The 19874-nt window shown below is 36.6% G+C and overlaps 1 protein-coding gene across 1 annotated transcript in view; it reads right to left on the reverse strand.

The window, feature by feature from the left end:
• Positions 1-240: 240 nt before the first annotated feature.
• NEGR1 (neuronal growth regulator 1) overlaps positions 241-19874 on the reverse strand; it is a 949639-nt gene continuing 930005 nt past the window's right edge. The window contains exon 7 of the mRNA XM_032640366.1: positions 241-834. Coding sequence (XP_032496257.1) covers positions 710-834 — 125 coding nt within the window. The 3' untranslated portion in view covers positions 241-709. The remainder of the gene's footprint in view (positions 835-19874) is intronic.

A 19874-nucleotide genomic window follows, 5' to 3' on the forward strand; every position in this document is an offset into this window, starting at 1 on the left:
TTTATCATTGTGGTTTACTTTTGCTTTCAAATTGTAGAATTTGGCAAAAACACTTTTATTAGTTGGAGATGAAGAGAAAATTATTATTTCATGAAGGCACACCCATGCTGAACTTACAGGAAAGAGAAGCAGAGCTGCACAGCCAGTTATATTACAAGGCTCATTCCTGAAACCTGAATATCATGCGAGCAGAAAAATCTAGATATGTTATATTTTGAAGAAATGATCTGAAGGCAGTACTATTTGCTTTTTTATCAAAAAAGAAAAAAATGCATCTTTGTAAATGTGGATTGACTCTTATTGAAACAGGGAAATGAATGCTTGTATTGCAGCCTTAAAGAATCACATATTCACTGCAATATTCGTTTTTTGTAAACTACAGCCTGCAACCTAGCAGACCATGACTGAATGCTTTTGAAAAGTTGTAGATTACAAACATGAAATCACAATTAATATCCTCTAAAAGTAATTTCAGAGCTTTCACATCTTAAAAAAAGGACAATGTGTACTGCTTCACAAGGTAATGTAGCTAATCAAAAAAAGAGTAGAATTAAAGTATTTACATAATGAGCAATTCTACAGAAGGCGATCATCCCCATGTAAGCACTGCTGATTATATCCCACGCTGCTTTTAACAAACTGTACCAGATTGGATCCAGCCATCAGCACTTTCAGAGAATCCTTAAAAGCCTTTTATGGGTCTTTAAATTTATTGTAGAATGGCATTCTTCAGGTAGAATATGCTGGTGAAAGAGGACAGTGTCAACACAAGGTACCAGCAGGAGAAAAGAACGTCAGCGCTCCCGGTAATTCCATACTGGGCTGTACTTGGAGCTGGAAAGAAATGGAAAAGAATAAATCAAAATCTAATTTGTGTCTTTCAAGATCTTAACAATAATCAAAAGGCAGCCGGGTGTACTGGGGAGAACAGTGGCATTGGAGTCAGACAGACTTAGGTTCACATCTGGTTCTGCTGTATGACAATGTGTGGCCTATTTGACTAACCTCTCTGAGCTTCACTTTTCTCAAGGGCAAAATAGAAATAATATAATCCACCTGGCAGGGCTGCAGTGAGAATTGGAGATGAAGCACATGTAGCACATTGCACTGGGCTGGACACACACTAAGCATTCAACAAATATCAGCTAACATTATTATTCCTATTATATTCATTGTAAATATTTGCATTAGTGGACAATATTCATTTAGTATATATTTTAAATTTTTATTGAGATATAATTGACTTATAACATTGTTTTAGTCTAAGGTGTACAACAGTGTTGATTTGATACATTTATATATTGCAATGTGATTACTATCATAACGGTAGCTAATACCTCTATCATGTCACATAATTATCATTTCTTTTCTGTGGTGGGGACAATTAAGATGTAGCCTCTTAGCAACTTTGAAGGTATTGTTGTCTATAAACACTATTCTGTGCATTAGCTTTCCAGAACTTATTTATCTACTGATTGTTAGTTTGTACACTTAAACAACAATCTCCCCAGTTTCCCCAGCTCCCAGCCTCTCGTAACCACTATTCTACTCTCTGTTTTTACAAGTTCTACTTTTTTTAGATTCCACGTTTAAGTGATATCATACATATATACATGCATATATTTTTGGATCTTTTTTATTGGCCAAATACTATACAAAATGCTGGAAAAACAAAGAGATTTTCTCTTCTAATACCTTTTCCAATCCTAGGAACATTAGAATTGCATGTGCAAACTGCAGTGACACAGAAAACTGCCTGGCCAAGGGAAGGATGATTTAACAGAGAGTTTTACCAAAGGGGACCATCATTTGGGTAGGGAAAACAATATATTCAAAGGCATGAGGAAAGGAGAGAACACGGCATGTACTCTAGGATCTAAAAGTAGGTTAGTCTTGCTGGACTGTGAAGTTTGAGGCCTGGAGTGGAGAGAATTTAAATGGAACTGTAGACAGATAGAATGACCTTGCCTGTAATGAAAAAAAGTTTAGCTTTTTAGACTGAAGGAGATTTTGAAGAATTTGGAGCTGTTGAATTGTATGATTACATTCATACATTGGAAAGATCACAGTTTTATACATAGAGAAGCTCCTGTGTGTACTTGGCTAACAGTTACGTTGAATTTTCACTGAGAGGTTTCACCTAGAGATTCACCAAGCTTGGGATACCATGAGAGTCTACTGAATGGATTCCACTTTGTTTCACAGAGGACAGTTGCCTCTTTGAATGTGAATTATATTGTGTTACAGAAACTGTCACAGGCATGCTCAGCTTTGCTTGAGACTGATTCTCATTTACCATAAGAATAAGAATAGTAATAATAAAAAACTCCACCAACATACTTTTAACTACCTCTTCTTAATGAAACCTGGATTTCATGTGCTATTTCCTAGTAGAAAATGAATAATGCAATTAAAAAAATACTATTTCACCCCCAAATTCATAAATCCAGATGCTGTTTTAGTCACACTAAGTTTCAATTACCAACAGCTAGTTTTTAATGGAACTTTCACCAATGACTATATTTTCATGTTACAAGAAGAATAAATTGTGTTGTTTATAACTCTAAGAAATTAAAGGAGATGAAAGATGCATTGGCCTCTGCCAGTGGGGAGTTTTCTTGACAGTACAATTGTTGATTCTGTGTGAGTGAGATTCAAGGGCTGAGACTACTACTCTTTAGTAAACATGGAGCAAAATCAACTATTTGATGTTTTTATTTGCATCACAAATGAGTTTTAAACAAGGAGAAGATGATGAAGAAAATAAGTCTATTGTTGAACAGATAGCTTTTCAAGTTTTGATATGTAAGAAGTCTAATTTAAAACCACAAAACTCCTTAAATTATTTTCTCTTGTTCAAGACTTAGAACGATGTTTTATTTTTTTAATATAAACAAATATTTAATTGGTCTGTTACCTTCTCAGTGACAGCTATTTCAGAGTTGTTTTTGCTGTATTTTTAAGAATCTTGAGTGCAATAAACCTGGTATAATAATACAGGACTAATAATAAACAAAGCACATAAAATGATTTCATAAATAAGAAATAGATCTTAAAAGCCAAGCACACAAAGCAAAGATAACATTTTTATATCATGACAATTTAAATAGTACATTAAGAGGATAGAGTATAAAAGACTCTCAAAACTCCTTACTCATCCTTTAAAATGCATTTTTGGGGCAATCTTTCCTGAATTCCTTCTATTTCTCCAACAAGCTGAGCAGATTACCCTATTGTGTCATTAGGTCACAATATATATTCCTTTTTATACAACTATCATACTGCATTGCAAATATTTGTGTACATATCTATTTCTCTCACCAGACTGTAAAATCTCCTAGGTCATGTTTTATTTATCTTAGTGTTTCCAGACACAATGTCTGGCAAGTTCTGGTACAGAGTGGATACTCAAGAAATATCTGTTGAATGAACAATTCAATTAAATAAATAAATAGGTCAGAGTTAAAAGGAGTATGTCTCTCCTACAAAACAGAATCTCTTCTGAAGCAAGCCATTGTCTATAAGCTAGAGAATCTACCATACGCTTTCTTTCATTCATTCAGCAAATATTTATTAAACTAGGTACCAGGGACTGTACTAAGTACTGGAAATACAATATATAATAAGGTGGGTATGATCCTTTTGTTACTCAATTTCATATATCTCCATATATATTCCTTTTTTTCATATACCTTAAATGCCATCTTTTTCTCCAATGTGCCTTTGTCTTCTACTCAGCCTCCTATTGTTTTAGACATGACAAATCTATATCATATTTAAAAATTAAATATTACTTTGTAATTAACAGTATATAAGTTTTCCATGGATGTCTCAAATGGATGTATTTTTTAGTTGTTTGTGAATGTAATACTTCCATTAGTCATAAAATAAAGTAGGAGCCTTTTGCAGCACTGTTACTTGCAATTATTGAATATTATCGAAAATGTACTGTAAAGTAGCTATTGACAATTAGTAGGCCCCAAAATAAAGAGCAAAGTTAGTTAAGGGAATGTGAGGTCAGATATCTAATGCCAAGTCATATATCATGTATCATCTTTAAGTATACATCGAGCATCTTTTTTTGGTCCTGGGAATTGAACACAAGCAAAGATAAATAAAACTCAATCTCCTCTCAGGAAAGTTTCATTCTGGTTGGAGATATAAATAAAAAGGCAAATATTGAACATTAGGATTTATATAATTACTATAAGGATAATGAATGAACACGAGAGGGCTCCCCAAAGACTCATGGCAGGTAAGTAATCCAGACAGCAGACACAGTAACAATTATTTTTTACAAAATGTAGTGATATACACATATTAGTACATATATATATATATATATATCTCACTTTAAAAAACTACAGCATAGTAAAGTAGCCCATTGACTTAGGTATCTTATTATTATGTAATGTTTATCTCATTGACTGATATTTATTATGTGTTTTGGGGGGACTTGTAAACTGAGTGATTTAGAGTACAAGGCTAATGGTACTAAAGTTAGGGGTCTTAGTGCGATTTGGGCCACTTAGATTTGCTGGCATGTTAAATCCCAATCAGCTATTTAAGAAATTATAGAAAATGTTAAGAAATTAAAGAAAATAACTGTTAGCTATTAGAAATTAGCTTTAAGAATCAATTCAAATATCATCTTTAAAAAGTGAAATGTCTTTATAAAACCATATGAGAAATTAACTTGGCATTATATTTAATATCATATTTACATATCTATCTTTCCGCATTAGACCAAGAATGTCTTCAAGACAAGATTTATTATATGTATATTTTATCACTGGTACAGAACACGGAGTCTAGTACTTAGTAAGTGTTCAATTAAGTATTTGTTGAATGATGATAAAGTTCACATCCATTTCCAATATTATCACCATAAACACATAAGGGGACACAATATATTGACTTCTTTTTTCAGAAGAATACTTTCATGACCATATTTTATTCTTTCTTCTCTTTCTACTTTTAGACTCATTCTTACCTTCTAAGACCTGTACAGATTCAGAATACCTTCCTTCAGCATTTCAGCAGGACCAGGAAGAAAGATCATGAGGCAGATTATAGGGGAAGAGCATGTATCAAACTTTGTAGCATCATCCTCTTGCAGCAAAAGACAGGGAGTGTAGAGTAACCTGGGCCCCCATATATGGTCCTGAATTTGGAGACATCCAGCTATGTCTCTGGGATGGTTAGATCTGTTGTATGTTCCCTGCCATGTTTTTAGTTGCCTGTGAATATCATACTGCTACTCATTCTAAGTAGTATTAGAAGGGAAAGGGCATGTGATCACAGGTGTAGTTGGGCTATAGTGAGGGTTTGGTTTCCTTCTGAGTGATATGAGAAGCCACAAGACTTTTTTTCATGCAGAGGAGGCTAGCTGAAATTTTAAAATATACTCTTGACTACTCTGTGGAAAGTAGATTGTACTAGTGTAGGCAAGAGTAGAAGCCTACGTTAGCCCCAACCTTCAGGGGTTTCCATTGCCTGTGGAGGGAAGCCAAAGTTGTGTAGCTCAGCATTCAGGGACATCTATTATCTGGTTTTGGTCAACTTATCCAGACTCATACACACTGTTAGCTCCAGTCACATGAGCCATTTTCTAAACACATAGAGTGTTTTCATTATTCCCTGTCATTTGCACATACTATATCCTTAAGCCTAAAAGGCGTTACTTCCTATTCTCCTTCTCCACCTATCAAAGTCCTATTCCTCCTTAAAGATCTAAAATACCACCTCCTCCATAAGGCCCCCCCAATCTCTCTAATAAGAATTGTTAGTCTCCTGCTTATACCCAATTTCATAAATATATCCTTTTTTACTTATAATAAATTATATATATGTATAATATATATGTAGAAAGATATCTATATCTTTCTCTTCCACTGGATTATAAGCATGTTGAAATTATGGAACATTCCTCCTTGTCATATGTGCATTTGTATCTTATATCAAATGTGTTTAACAGATGTATTTTGAATTGAATGTGGGAAAATATTCCTAAATATGATTTGTGTAATCCATGACCACTTTGATAAAATACCCTATTTCAATAGTTGTTCCTATGATTTCTTACTCTTAAGGCAAAGTGTGGAAGGAGGAAACTTCTGTTTCTTTCTTACTATCTATTTAATTGTCTTTGGTTTCCGAGGAGAAGAATGAAGAAAGGAGAAGATGTTTAAATTGAGAAAGAAAGGAGAAAGAAAAGGGAAGGGAAAGGAGGAATAAAACAAAAGGGTGAAGATTTAAAACTAAGAGAGAGAGAATGAGAATACCCAGCCCTTGAGCAATGTGTTAGATGCTTTCAAGTTTGCCATTTTATTTAAGAAAAAGAAAGAGAAAGAATGAATGAAATGGGGTATGTCAGGGAGGCTACTTTGGTGTGGTTTACAGATCAGAATTTAAAACAAAGAACAGAAAAGGCTGGTTGTTATTCTTCCCACTTTCCTAGTAAAGCTAAAGGCACTCTAGTTGTAAAATATGATGTGCATAATACATGGACGGTAGATCCAGATTTGGTTCAAAGTCCAGCTCCGCCTCTTTCTAAATAGACTAACCTAGGCACATTTCTTAGCTGTGCTTAGTTCAGCATCCTCATCTGCAAATGAGGATTGGTAGTATCTCAAAAGTGATCATGAAGATTAAATGTGCTGATACATTTAAAGTACCCAGTACAATATTTAACACAAGATAAACACTCTCCCTCAAGTATTATCTAAACGCTATTCATTTGCTCATTCATTTAGCAAATTTAGTGTGTGCTATGTGGGAGGCATTCTCTGAGTCACTGAGCCAAATAGAAATGCCTCCTGTCCCCATAGAGCTTTCTCTTTAGCTTGAGATGTTTTCCATGTAACAAGCCTATTTTACGTCATTCTTGATCTATACTTGGATAAATCAATGTATTTTTGGTCTTACAAAGCTGTCCTCCATTTTATCTTACAAAAATATTTATTCTCTTCATTACCTTGGCTTCTTTCAGAGGACTTTAATTTAATGCCAATTACTGCTAGATAACTGGCCAGTTTCTTCTGGTTTGCAGGCTCCTTGAAAGCAGGGAGTATGACCTCTTCCATTTCTTCTTTTCCTCTGTCTCTTCCCAAGAGGAACAGTATGGTGCATGACCTTGGGTGTGGTTTCAGGGCTGATCTAATGCCAAGTTTGGTTTCAGAGGGGCTCTCAGGCATGAAGCAGAAGTGTGTGGGGTCCAGGCCTTTGGGATTTCTCCCCGTTGCCAACAGGAAGATCCAATCTGCACTTTAATACATATCTTACATCTTGTCTAATTATGATTATCACTTCCAATTACTTACAGCTGCTGCATATTATTTTCAGTCTTGGCAGTTTTCCCTTGTATTGCTCCAGTTTTTATTTTTAGGCAAAAGCAAATGTAACTGTGAAATATTTAGTTTGGTATAATACCAATTACTTGCCTAGGCAATTTCCTTAAATTACTGAAGCTTTAACTAAACTAGCTTTGAGTCATATTTTTAAGATTCTTGTTGCAATCTTAGGTAGAGTTATTTAGCCACATTAACTTTGCTTCCATAAGAAAAACCTGTCCTCAACTTACATTTTACTAAGGAAGCTTATACCTTAATGGGAAGTGAACTATTTACACCTAAATTAGATTTCAAATAAAAGAAAGTGATTAACGTGGATTCAAAATAGAGTGTATATTAGTCTACTGAGAAATTATGCACCATGGATTCAACCCAAAACACAGTGCAACTCTGTTTCATTACATACTGTGGGAGGAGTTTGCTTGAAAGATAGTTTAATCCTCTCTTTAGCAATGTCCACCACCCCTTAACACCATCAGCTGGTGTCAGGGATAACACATCAGAGGCTCAGATCACACCCAGATTTTTTTGCATCATTTAATTCTGCCTAAATACTGGGTGGAGATTAGGGGAAGAGAGGAGCACCAGAATGGGATATGCTTTACAACTGCATGTACAACGTTTGATTATGGTGTCTGGATGAATCATGCAAACCTTAGCACAGGTGACATCATCTTATTGTTCCTTTCTGCACTGTTTCTTGTGCAATAAAATGGTCCACGCCCTAAGATGGGATGTACTGCATTAAAGACACAGCACAAACCATGTCTTCTCAGGAACCATCCCACACCTATGGAACAGTGATTTCCGGGGGCGAGGGTTTTGTTTGTGTCATTACTGCATGTTCCTATACTATAGACCCTCTAAGATCTTCTTCCTCCCCTGGGCTTGGAATTGAGGAATGCCTGAGTAGCATAGCTGTCATGTGGTAGGGCAACCAATGTATAGATTTTCAGTTGTTTTTACTCAACACACCTTTATTGTGCCATACATTGTTTCCTGAAATACAGAGAAATAAACATAATATAGTCCACTTTTCAAGCAGCTCTCAGTCCTTCAGAGTAAGGCTTAATTTGTGAGCCTCTACAACAGCTAGCTCCACTCGTATTTAGGGAAAGACATGGGTAGCTGGCTTCAAATTCCTGCCAGTCAGTCTTCTTTTTTATCTTCTTTAGAAGGAATCAGGCTAACAAGTGCACATTTGTGCACTTTTCGAAAATTAGAGGCCTAAGTTTATAGAAAATCTGTATTTAGATACTTATCCTAACATTTTAGATTTTTACTTTTTCATTTGGTCAAAAACTGAATGCCGATCTTCAGAAAGTTCTGACATTTTTTACAAACTGATCCTTCACAAGCATAACAATGTACAATAATTTTCACAAAAAGTACCTCCATTTTGTGTTATAAACAATGAGCAGAATGGCTAGAGAAATCACACCATTCCTTTCTCTTTCTGACTCATGGAATTTCCCTGCCAGCTTGTTCTTAGTAACTACTAAGGTATTTCTCTGGCAAACCACCATCCTTGAATCCTTTTCTACTTGCTAAATAGCCATTTTGCCAAAGTTCACAGTATATAATCCTATTTACTCAGCATAAACTACATTAGAAATTTTAAACATATGTTTGTCTCTGTTATTACCTATATTCAGAAATCTGCCTATTTGTAGATAAATACTTTTTTTCTGCAAATAACCAGATGAAACTCTCCAAGGCTATTACCTCTAATTTGAGTGAAAGAGAATAGGTAAGCAATCACCCAAATGGAAAGAAATTCTGCTGCCTTTTTTTCTGTCCTTCACAATCATTGAAAAAAAATTTCACTCTGTATTATTCATCAGTATCTTCTAAACGTGTTAGATATTTTTATTTTTTGCAAGTCAGAAGTGATGTACGTGAATCTATAGTAGCTCTGTTTTGAAGTATGTTGGCAACAGAGGTAATTTTGTAGAACCCGAAATGGTTCTTTGAACTCAGGCAAAGTCCAGTTTTTCATTCCAGGTTGGTTTGCAAATGGGTTCTTTATAAGTGTCATTACATATTTTGTGTGTATGTGTGTGTATATGTGTTTTAAAAGCTGCCTTTGTTGTGTGAAATATATACACAAACATACAATACAAATTGCCTTGACTATATAGATTTTAGTTTGGCCCTTTAAGGCATCATCTAGCTGAAGAAAGAAGGTTTTACAGAAATAAAAATATAAACCCAGCTGTGTTCTTAAGGTCACTGATAGTCACTGCCATTAGCTGTATCATCACTGTGACATTGCTAGTGTGGTAAAAATGGGTGAAATTGCAAACTGGTAAACATTTTTGCAAGTTGAAGGAGTTTGTAAGATTATATATGTGTGGCTATGTGGATGTGAAATTATTTAAGTTTTTATGTAAGTGTTTAAACTTGAAGCTTTAATGATCAAATTTTCTTGTTTACTAAATTTTATTCTTTTTATCTTTTGCGTTAGGAAGGTTACCCCAAACCAGCTTCTTTTCTGTTATTCTGTAACATTGTTCTCTCAGCATTAAGGATAAAGAATTTCATAGGGTTAGATTATTTTTTTCCATTTTTTGGAATATTCCATTTACCTTCCAATTTTTTTCTTAGCTTTTCAAATGCAATAAAGACCAGTGATTACCTGGCTCTGTAGTTCTGATTTACTTAAATTGTTCCACTTGTTATGCTCCAGATTCATTCTCAGTTATTCTCAATGATTCTCTAATCATTGCCATTATATTCTGGCTATTTAAAACACCTTAATAAAATCCAGATGCCTTTGTATGGAATTCAAAACCCTCTTTAAACTTTCCCAAAGTTACCTTTCCAGTCCTATTTCTGGCTGCTCTCTGACACAGCAGGCACACTAGGCAGGAAGGCTCTCCAGTCTCAGGGCACACCCAGGCCTTTGCTGTATTTGCAGATTTGCTCACACTCTGCCTTCATCTGGGATGGGCTTCTGCATCGCTACATGTCGGAATAGTACCCATCTTACAATGCTCATCTCAAATGCAACCTGCTCACAAAGTTGGAACCTGTCAGAACTCTAAGGGATACTGGGGATCATTTAATGCAAACCTTCACTTTGTAGATGAGGAGATGAGGCTGGTAGAGATTGAATGATGTGCTTAAGTCAGAGGCAAAAATAAGACTAGAACTCAAGTATGCTGAATCTCTATGCTTCTACTCCTATGTGGTATTATTAAATTACTGAATTACCACCTAACTCTAGTTGGAATTCATCTGCCAGTTCCTCTTTTGTCCCATAGCCATTTACTTTTACTTATACTTTATCACTCTGGTGTTCATCTCCTTCAATAGAGTCTAAGTTTCTTGAAAACAATGATAATATTTAATTTACTTTTGTATCACTCACAGGATTTAATCAAGTGATTGGCACTATCAAAATATTTATTATAGAGAACTATAAATGAATTATTTTAACTTCTGCAGTTTAATGAGGTTTTACTATAAAGCTCAAGAAAAAGGTAATATCATCAATCAATAATTCAGGATTTGGAAACATTGACTACCATTGCAAAGGAAGGTCGGTTCTAGTTTACAGAAAAGAAGAAACTTGTATTCTTTGATGTCTCTGAAGACATCATATCATAAACATACAGAGTTAAACACACACACACACACACACACACACACACACACACCCTCCAAGAGAACTGTTAAAGAATCCCTCTTGTCTGTGATGTCTACTTGAATTTGTTAGTTATGGATGGAGACTATATTTATAACAATCAAGCACACCATGTACTAGCTTAGCCCCTCTGTGCCTCAGTTTTCTACAGCTGAACAAAGGGGATAAAAGTATCTTCCTCATAGTGTTGTTGTGAAAGGTAAATGAGCCAACTAGGCAAAGTGCTGAATACAGTGCTAATTTAAGCATTAAATGGTAGCTTTTAAAATACATTGGTATTTATACAAGACATACCAACGGAAGCTCCTACCTTGGTCCAAGAAGAAATATCCAAGTTGTTGGAATAAAGTCTTGTGTGCCTCAAAGTCCTATACATTTGAAACAGTAACAACCATACCAAGAATATGCTCCATTTAAAGCACAGCTCTAAAGGTACAGATCAGAAAATTCACTCATTAAACAAATAATACTTGATTACCTATTAATACTTATTGAGCACTTCTATGCCCATTGTACTGTTCTGTGTGCTGGGGTACAGTCTTCGTATATTGGTATAATTCCTCACAGTCCTCTAAGTATATCACAATACTCTGAACAAACTCTACCCTTTACCCCGCTGGGCTGCAATTCTTGTTTCTTCTACTTGGCATCACCCTTTTCCACTTCCTCCCAATTTTCCAGCCTCTGTATGAAATAATTTTCCTTCTCCTTAAGAACTTAGTTACAGGGTTACCTCTGTGATAACTTACTTGACCCTTTAACCATTAATTCTTCCTCCCTTGAGACTCCTTTGCATTTCAAACTCCTCTCTCCTGACCTTGCTCACAGACTTGCCACCTCACCTAGACTGAGATCCTAAAGGACAGGGATCATGTTTTTTTTTTTTTTTTTTTTTTTTTGCTTTTTTTTTTTTTTTTAAACATCTTTATTGGGGTATAATTGCTTTACAATGGTGTGTTAGTTTCTGCTTTATAACAAAGTGAATCAGCTATACATATACATATGTTCCCATATGTCTTCCCTCTTGCGTCTCCCTCCCTCCCACTCTCCCCATCCCACCCTTCCAGGCTGTCACAAAGCACCGAGCTAATATCCCTGTGCCTTGCGGCTGCTTCCCCCCAGCTATCTACCTTACTACGTTTGTTAGTGTGTATATGTCCATGACTCTCTCTCGCCCTGTCAAAACTCACCCCTCCCCCTCCCCATACCCTCAAGTCCGTTCTCCAGTAGGTCTGCGTCTTTATTCCTATCTTACCCCTAGGTTCTTCATGACATTTTTTTTCCCTTAAATTCCATATATATGTGTTAGCATACGGTATTTGTCTTTTTCTTTCTGACTTACTTCACTCTGTATGACAGACTCTAGGTCTATCCATCTCATTACAAATAGCTCAATTTCATTTCTTTTTAAGGCTGAGTAATATTCCATTGTGTATATGTGCCACATCTTCTTTATCCATTCATCCGATGATGGGCGCTTAGGTTGTTTCCATGTCCTGGCTATTGTAAATAGAGCTGCAATGAACATTTTGGTACACGACTCTTTTTGAATTTTGGTTTTCTCAGGGTATATGCCAAGTAGTGGGATTGCTGGGTCATATGGTAATTCTATTTGTAGTTTTTTAAGGAACCTCCATACTGTTCTCCACAGTGTCTGAACCAATTCACATTCCCACCAGCAGTGCAAGAGTGTCCCCTTTTCTCCACACCCTCTCCAGCATTTATTGTTTCTAGATTTTTTGATGATGGCCATTCTGACTGGTGTGAGATGATATCTCATTGTAGTTTTGATTTGCATTTCTCTAATCATTAATGATGTTGAGCATTCTTTCATGTGTTTGTTGGCATTCTGTATATCTTCTTTGGAGAAATGTCTATTTAGGTCTTCTGCCCATTTTTGGATGGGGTTGTTTGGTTTTTTGTTATTGAGCTGCATGAGCTGCTTGTAAATTTTGGAGATTAATCCTTTGTCAGTTGCTTCATTTGCAAATGTTTTCTCCCATTCTGAGGGTTGTCTTTTGGTCTTGGTTATGGTTTCCTTTGCTGTGCAAAAGCTTTGAAGTTTCATTAGGTCCCATTTGTTTATTTTTGTTTTTATTTCCATTACTCTAGGAGGTGGGTCAGAAAGGATCTTGCTGTGATTTATGTCATAGAGTGTTCTTCCTATGTTTTCTTCTAAGAGTTTGATAGTTTCTGGCCTTACATTTAGGTCTTTAATCCATTTTGAGCTTATTTTTGTGTATGGTGTTAGGGAGTGATCTAATCTCATACTTTTACATGTACCTGTCCAGTTTTCCCAGCACCATTTATTGAAGAGGCTGTCCTTTCTCCACTGTACATTCCTGCCTCCTTTATCAAAGATAAGGTGTCCATATGTGCGTGGGTTTATCTCTGGGCTTTCTATCCTGTTCCACTGATCTATCTTTCTGTTTTTGTGCCAGTACCATACTGTCTTGATTACTGTTGCTTTGTAATATAGTCTGAAGTCAGGGAGCCTGATTCCTCCAGCTCCTTTTTTCGTTCTCAAGATTGCTTTGGCTATTCGGGGTCTTTTGTGTTTCCATACAAATTGCGAAATTTTTTGTTCTAGTTCTGTGAAAAATGCCAGTGGTAGTTTGATAGGGATTGCATTGAATCTGTAGATTGCTTTGGGTAGTAGAGTCATTTTCACAATGTTGATTCTTCCCATCCAAGAACATGGTATATCTCTCCATCTATTTGTATCATCTTTAATTTCTTTCATCAGTGTCTTATAATTTTCTGCATACAGGTCTTTCGTATCCTTAGGTAGGTTTATTCCTAGATATTTTATTCTTTTTGTTGCAATGGTAAATGGGAGTGTTTTCTTGATTTCACTTTCAGATTTTTCATCATTAGTATATAGGAATGCCAGAGATTTCTGTGCATTAATTTTGTATCCTGCTACTTTACCAAATTCATTGATTAGCTCTAGTAGTTTTCTGGTAGCATCTTTAGGATTCTCTATGTATAGTATCATGTCATCTGCAAACAGTGACAGCTTTACTTCTTCTTGTCCGATTTGGATTCCTTTTATTTCCTTTTCTTCTCTGATTGCTGTGGCTAAAACTTCCAAAACTATGTTGAATAAGAGTGGTGAGAGTGGGCAACCTTGTCTTGTTCCTGATCTTAGTGGAAATGCTTTCAGTTTTTCACCATTGAGGATGATGTTTGCTGTGGGCTTGTCATATATGGCCTTTATTATGTTGAGGAAAGTTCCCTCTATGCCTACTTTCTGGAGGGTTTTTATCATAAATGGGTGTTGAATTTTGTCGAAAGCTTTCTCTGCATCTATTGAGATGATCATATGGTTTTTCTCCTTCAATTTGTTCATATGGTTTATCACATTGATAGATTTGCGTATATTGAAGAATCCTTGCATTCCTGGAATAAACCCCACTTGATCATGGTGTATGATCCTTTTAATGTGCTGTTGGATTCTGTTTGCTAGTATTTTGTTGAGGATTTTTGCATCTATGTTCATCAGTGATATTGGCCTGTAGTTTTCTTTCTTTGTGACATCCTTGTCTGGTTTTGGTATCAAGGTGATGGTGGCTTCGTAGAAGGAATTTGGGAGTGTTCCTCCCTCTGCTATATTTTGGAAGAGTTTGAGAAGGATAGGTGTTAGCTCTTCTCTAAACGTTTGATAGAATTCACCTGTGAAGCCATCTGGTCCTGGGCTTTTGTTTGTTGGAAGGTTTTTAATCACAGTTTCAATTTCAGTGCTTGTGATTGGTCTGTTCATATTTTCTATTTCTTCCTGATTCAGTCTTGGCAGGTTGTGCATTTCTAAGAATTTGTCCATTTCTTCCAGATTGTCCATTTTATTGGCATAGAGTTGCTTGTAGTAATCTCTCATGATTTTTTTTATTTCTGCAGTGTCAGTTGTTACTTCTCCTTTTTCATTTCTAATTCTATTGATTTGAGTCTTCTCCCTTTTTTTCTTGATGAGTCTGGCTAGCGGTTTATCTATTTTGTTTATCTTCTCAAAGAACCAGCTTTTAGTTTTATTGATCTTTGCTATCGTCTCCTTCATTTCTTTTTCATTTATTTCTGATCTGATTTTTATGATTTCTTTCCTTCTGCTAGCTTTGGGGTGTTTTTGTTCTTCTTTCTCTAATTGCTTGAGGTGCAAGGTTAGGTTGTTTATTCGAGATGTTTCCTGCTTCTTAAGGTGGGCTTGTATTGCTATAAACTTCCCCCTTAGAACTGCTTTTGCTGCATCCCATAGGTTTTGGGTCGTTGTGTCTCCATTGTCATTTGTTTCTAGGTATTTTTTTATTTCCTCTTTGATTTCTTCAGTGATCACTTCATTATTAAGTAGTGTATTGTTTAGCCTCCATGTGTTTGTATTTTTTAAGGATCTTTTCCTGTAATTGATATCTAGTCTCATGGCGTTGTGGTCGGAAAAGATACTTGATACAATTTCAGTTTTCTTAAATTTACCAAGGCTTGATTTGTGACCCAAGATATGATCTATCCTGGAGAATGTTCCATGAGCACTTGAGAAAAATGTGTATTCTGTTGTTTTTGGATGGAGTGTCCTATAAATATCAATTAAGTCCATCTTGTTTAATGTATCATTTAAAGCTTGTGTTTCCTTATTTATTTTCATTTTGGATGATCTGTCCATGGGTGAAAGTGGGGTGTTAAAGTCCCCTACTATGAATGTGTTACTGTTGATCTCCCCTTTTATGGTTGTTAGTATTTGCCTTATGTATTGAGGTGCTCCTATGTTGGGTGCATAAATATTTACAATTGTTATATCTTCTTCTTGGATCGATCCCTTGATCATTATGTAGTGTCCTTCTTTGTCCCTTTTAATAGTCCTTATTTTAAAGTCTATTTTGTCTGATATGAGAATTGCTACTCCAGCTTTCTTTTGGTTTCCATTTGCATGGAATATCTTTTTCCATCCCCTTACTTTCAGTCTGTATGTGTCTCTAGTTCTGAAGTGGGTCTCTTGTAGACAGCATATATAAGGGTCTTGTTTTTGTATCCATTCAGCCAATCTGTGTCTTTTGGTGGGAGCATTTAGTCCATTTACATTTAAGGTAATTATCGATATGTATGTTCCTATTTCCATTTTATATATTGTTTTGGGTTCGCTACTATAGGTCATTTCCTTCTCTTGTGTTTCGTGTCTAGAGAAGTTCCTTTAGCATTTTGTTGTAAAGCTGGTTTGGTGGTGCTGAACTCTCTCAGCTTTTGCTTGTCTGTAAAGGTTTTAATTTCTCCATCAAATGTGAATGAGATCCTTGCTGGGTAGAGTAGTCTTGGTTGCAGGCTATTCTCCTTCAGCACTTTCAGTATGTCCTGCCACTCCCTTCTGGCTTGTAGGGTTTCTGCTGAGAGATCAGCTGTTAACCTTATGGGGATTCCCTTGTGTGTTATTTGTTGTTTTTCCCTTGCTGCTTTTAATATGCTTTCTTTGTATTTAATTTTTGACAGTTTGATTAATATGTGTCTTGGCGTGTTTCTCCTTGTATTTATCCTGTATGGGACCCTCTGTGCTTCCTGGACTTGATTAACTATTTCCTTTCCCATATTAGGGAAGTTTTCAACTATAATCTCTTCAAATATTTTCTCAGTCCCTTTCTTTCTTTCTTCTTCTTCTGGAACCCCTATAATTCGAATGTTGGTGCGTTTCATGTTGTCCCAGAGGTCTCTGAGACTGTCCTCAGTTCTTTTCATTCTTTTTTCTTTATTCTGCTCTGCAGTAGTTATTTCCACTACTTTATCTTCCAGGTCACTTATCCGTTCTTCTGCCTCAGTTATTCTGCTATTGATCCTATCTAGAGTGATTTTAATTTCATTTATTGCATTGTTCATCGTTGCTTGTTTCATCTTTAGTTCTTGTAGGTCCTTGTTAACTGTTTCTTGCATTTTGTCCATTCTACTTCCAAGATTTCGGATCATCCTTACTATCATTATTCTGAATTCTTTTTCAGGTAGATTGCCTATTTCCTCTTCATTTGTTAGGTCTGGTGGGTTTTTATCTTGCTCCTTCATCTGCTGTGTGTTTTTCTGTCTTCTCATTTTGCTTATCTTACTGTGTTTGGGGTCTCCTTTTTGCAGGCTGCACTTTCGTAGTTCCCGTTGTTTTTGATGTCTGTCTCCAGTGGCCAAGGTTGTTTCAGTGGGTTGTGTAGGCTTCCTGGTGGAGGGGACTAGTGCCTGTGTTGTGCTGGATGAGGCTGGATCTTGTCTCTCTAGTGGGCAGGTTCACGTCTGGTGGTGTGTTTTGGGGTGTCTGTGGCCTTATTATGATTTTAGGCAGCCTCTCTGCTAATGGGTGGGGTTGTGTTCCTGTTTTGCTAGTTGTTTGGCATAGGTTGTCCAGCACTGTGGCTTGCTGGTCGTTGAGTGAAGCTGGGTGCTGGTGTTAAGATGGAGGTCTCTGGGATATTTCCACCGTTTAATATTATGTGGAGCTGGGAGGTCTCTTGTTGACCAGTGTCCTGAAGTTGGCTCTCCTACCTCAGAGGCAGAGCCCTGACTCCTGGCTGGAGCACCAAGAGCCTTTCATCCACACAGCTGAGTCCAGAGGAAATGGGGCAGTGTTTTTAACCAATTCTCCAAAATGACTCTGATGCCAGATTCAAGGACTCCTATCTTCGAGGATGACACTTCCCTCCTGACGAAGGACCCTTTTTTCTTTTTCTTGGTGCTTAGTCTGGTTGCTCTTGCTTAGAGGGGGCCGCGTGCAGAGGCCTCTCACCCGGCCCTTCACACCAGAGCTCCTAGTGCAAAACGGCGGTGCCCAGCACCTCAGCTCCGGGGCGTGAGCTGAAGCGCCACGCGCAACACTGCAATTCAAGATGGCGGCGGCGGCGGCGGTGGCGGCGGCGGCGGCGGGCTGTCGGGATCATGTTTTGTTCATCTTTCTTTGCTTCTCTTTTTCTCTTCCCCAGAGGCTAACACAGTGACTGCTCCTAATAAGAGCTTCATAAATAGCTGTTCTTTTTATCTTCATGAGATAAATTCGTCAAGTATGTTTCACTCACCTTTTGTGTCTTGCCTTACATAGTCTCATTACCTGTTTGTTTTAGCTGGTGCTATGACCACCAGCTGTGTGCAGGGCAAATGATTCTGAGATGCGTTCCACCTGGCTCCTCAGAGGATTCCCCACCCCCACCCCTGCCAGTGGGATGGAGCCCAGTGACCCACAGCAGGGACCAGCTCAATAACACATTCTTGGACTGGCTTTCCCTCCTTCCCTGTTTAACTTGTTCCAATCTCCCACCACTCTTTCTTGAAATTCCTTTCCACAGTAATCACTTATAAGTGAGCTGCTCATTTTGGCAGGACCCAGACAAAGATAACACTCTTCTATGAAGAAGAGAAGAGTAGCAGGTTATTAATACTGTGCAATTTCACATTCCCCCACAGAGCATGGTGCTTTGCACATAATAGGTGTGCAATAAATTAATTTTGGATAAATAAGTCAATTGAAAGTCAAAATTATTCTATCTCTTTGCTTCCAGTTTTCTTGGCTCACGGTAATTCAGTTGCATCACTTTTTTGAGGTTGGCATTAATTATCTTATTAGGCACATACCCTTAATAATGAAAAAGGGGCCTTAAAATCTTAATTAAATCTGATATTTTTTTCCTCATAGATTTTATCCCAGGAATATTATCCACTGTTTTATGCTACCATCATTTTGGTTTCTGCTACAACAGCAACGTTGCCTAATGAAAGTTCTGTCTCCTATTATATTTCTTAAATATTTTAAAGCACTCATGGTCCTTATATTTTTATTATGATTTCAGCTATAAAATACTCTTCTCCCTAAAATATCAAAATGCTCTTTTCTTGAGCCTCCAGCTTGCCTTATATTTTCTACCTAAAGTGATCCAACTTCTAATATGGGAACATGGTATATACAACTGCTATGAAAGGAGCCTGAGGACATGCACACAAAAATCACATGCTAGGGAATTTTAGTCCAAAGGACAGTCCAGCAAAGGATGAAAAGAAAAAAGGTGACTGCATTTGCATAGTGATTCTAGCAATGAACATATTCTGCAATCTGGATTCATGTTTATTTTAAAGTATGATTAGTAATTTTCTTTCTGGAAAATAAAGACAATATGCTGCTCATAACTTTTCTGGACACTAATCAAATATTTAAAAAAGAAAGGTGGGGATTTTTTCAACTATTACATCAGAACACCTCACCTCTGCCTCACTTTTATAGATATTGCAAATTTGGCCACTTACATTACTGTTTGAAAGAGTTTTTGACTGAAACTTAAATAAGGCTTCCTGGGACTACATTGATAAGTTATTCAGTCTATCAGCTGATAAGTTTATAACCACAGTTCCTCTGATCACAAAACGCTAGGAGAAGCCTTGTCATTTCTTAAGGCAAGACTTTATTGAGATTCCTCTACTTTAGCAGTATTTTCAATTATCCTTAACCTAAATATATGCACTTGAACCTCAAACTGGAAAATTAATCTTAGATAAGTCAGAAAATGAATAACTTAGGAATAACTGACTTTTGTAACAGTAATCACATTATTTATTCAACAAGCCTACTGAACACCTTCTTTGTAACAGTCATTGTGCTCAGGGTTGAATACACAAGGATAAACAGGACCTAATCTGGGCTTTGAGGAACTTACATTCAAGTAGAAACAAAACATTCTACTCTAGAAGAAAAGGGATGATTTTCACCAAATCAAATATTATTAGAATTCAAGGGTTAAAGGAACTTTGAGACTCTATTAGCCTTTCTCAAACTATAATCAAATCAGAAATCTAGTTACAGAAAGACATTTTAGGGTTATGCCATTTTAAAGCCAGAAGAATCTGAGGCCTAGAGAGGAAAGACCTACATAGAGAAT

The sequence above is a fragment of the Phocoena sinus genome, chromosome 1, assembly GCF_008692025.1.
Source record: "Phocoena sinus isolate mPhoSin1 chromosome 1, mPhoSin1.pri, whole genome shotgun sequence".
Lineage (NCBI taxonomy): Eukaryota > Metazoa > Chordata > Mammalia > Artiodactyla > Phocoenidae > Phocoena > Phocoena sinus.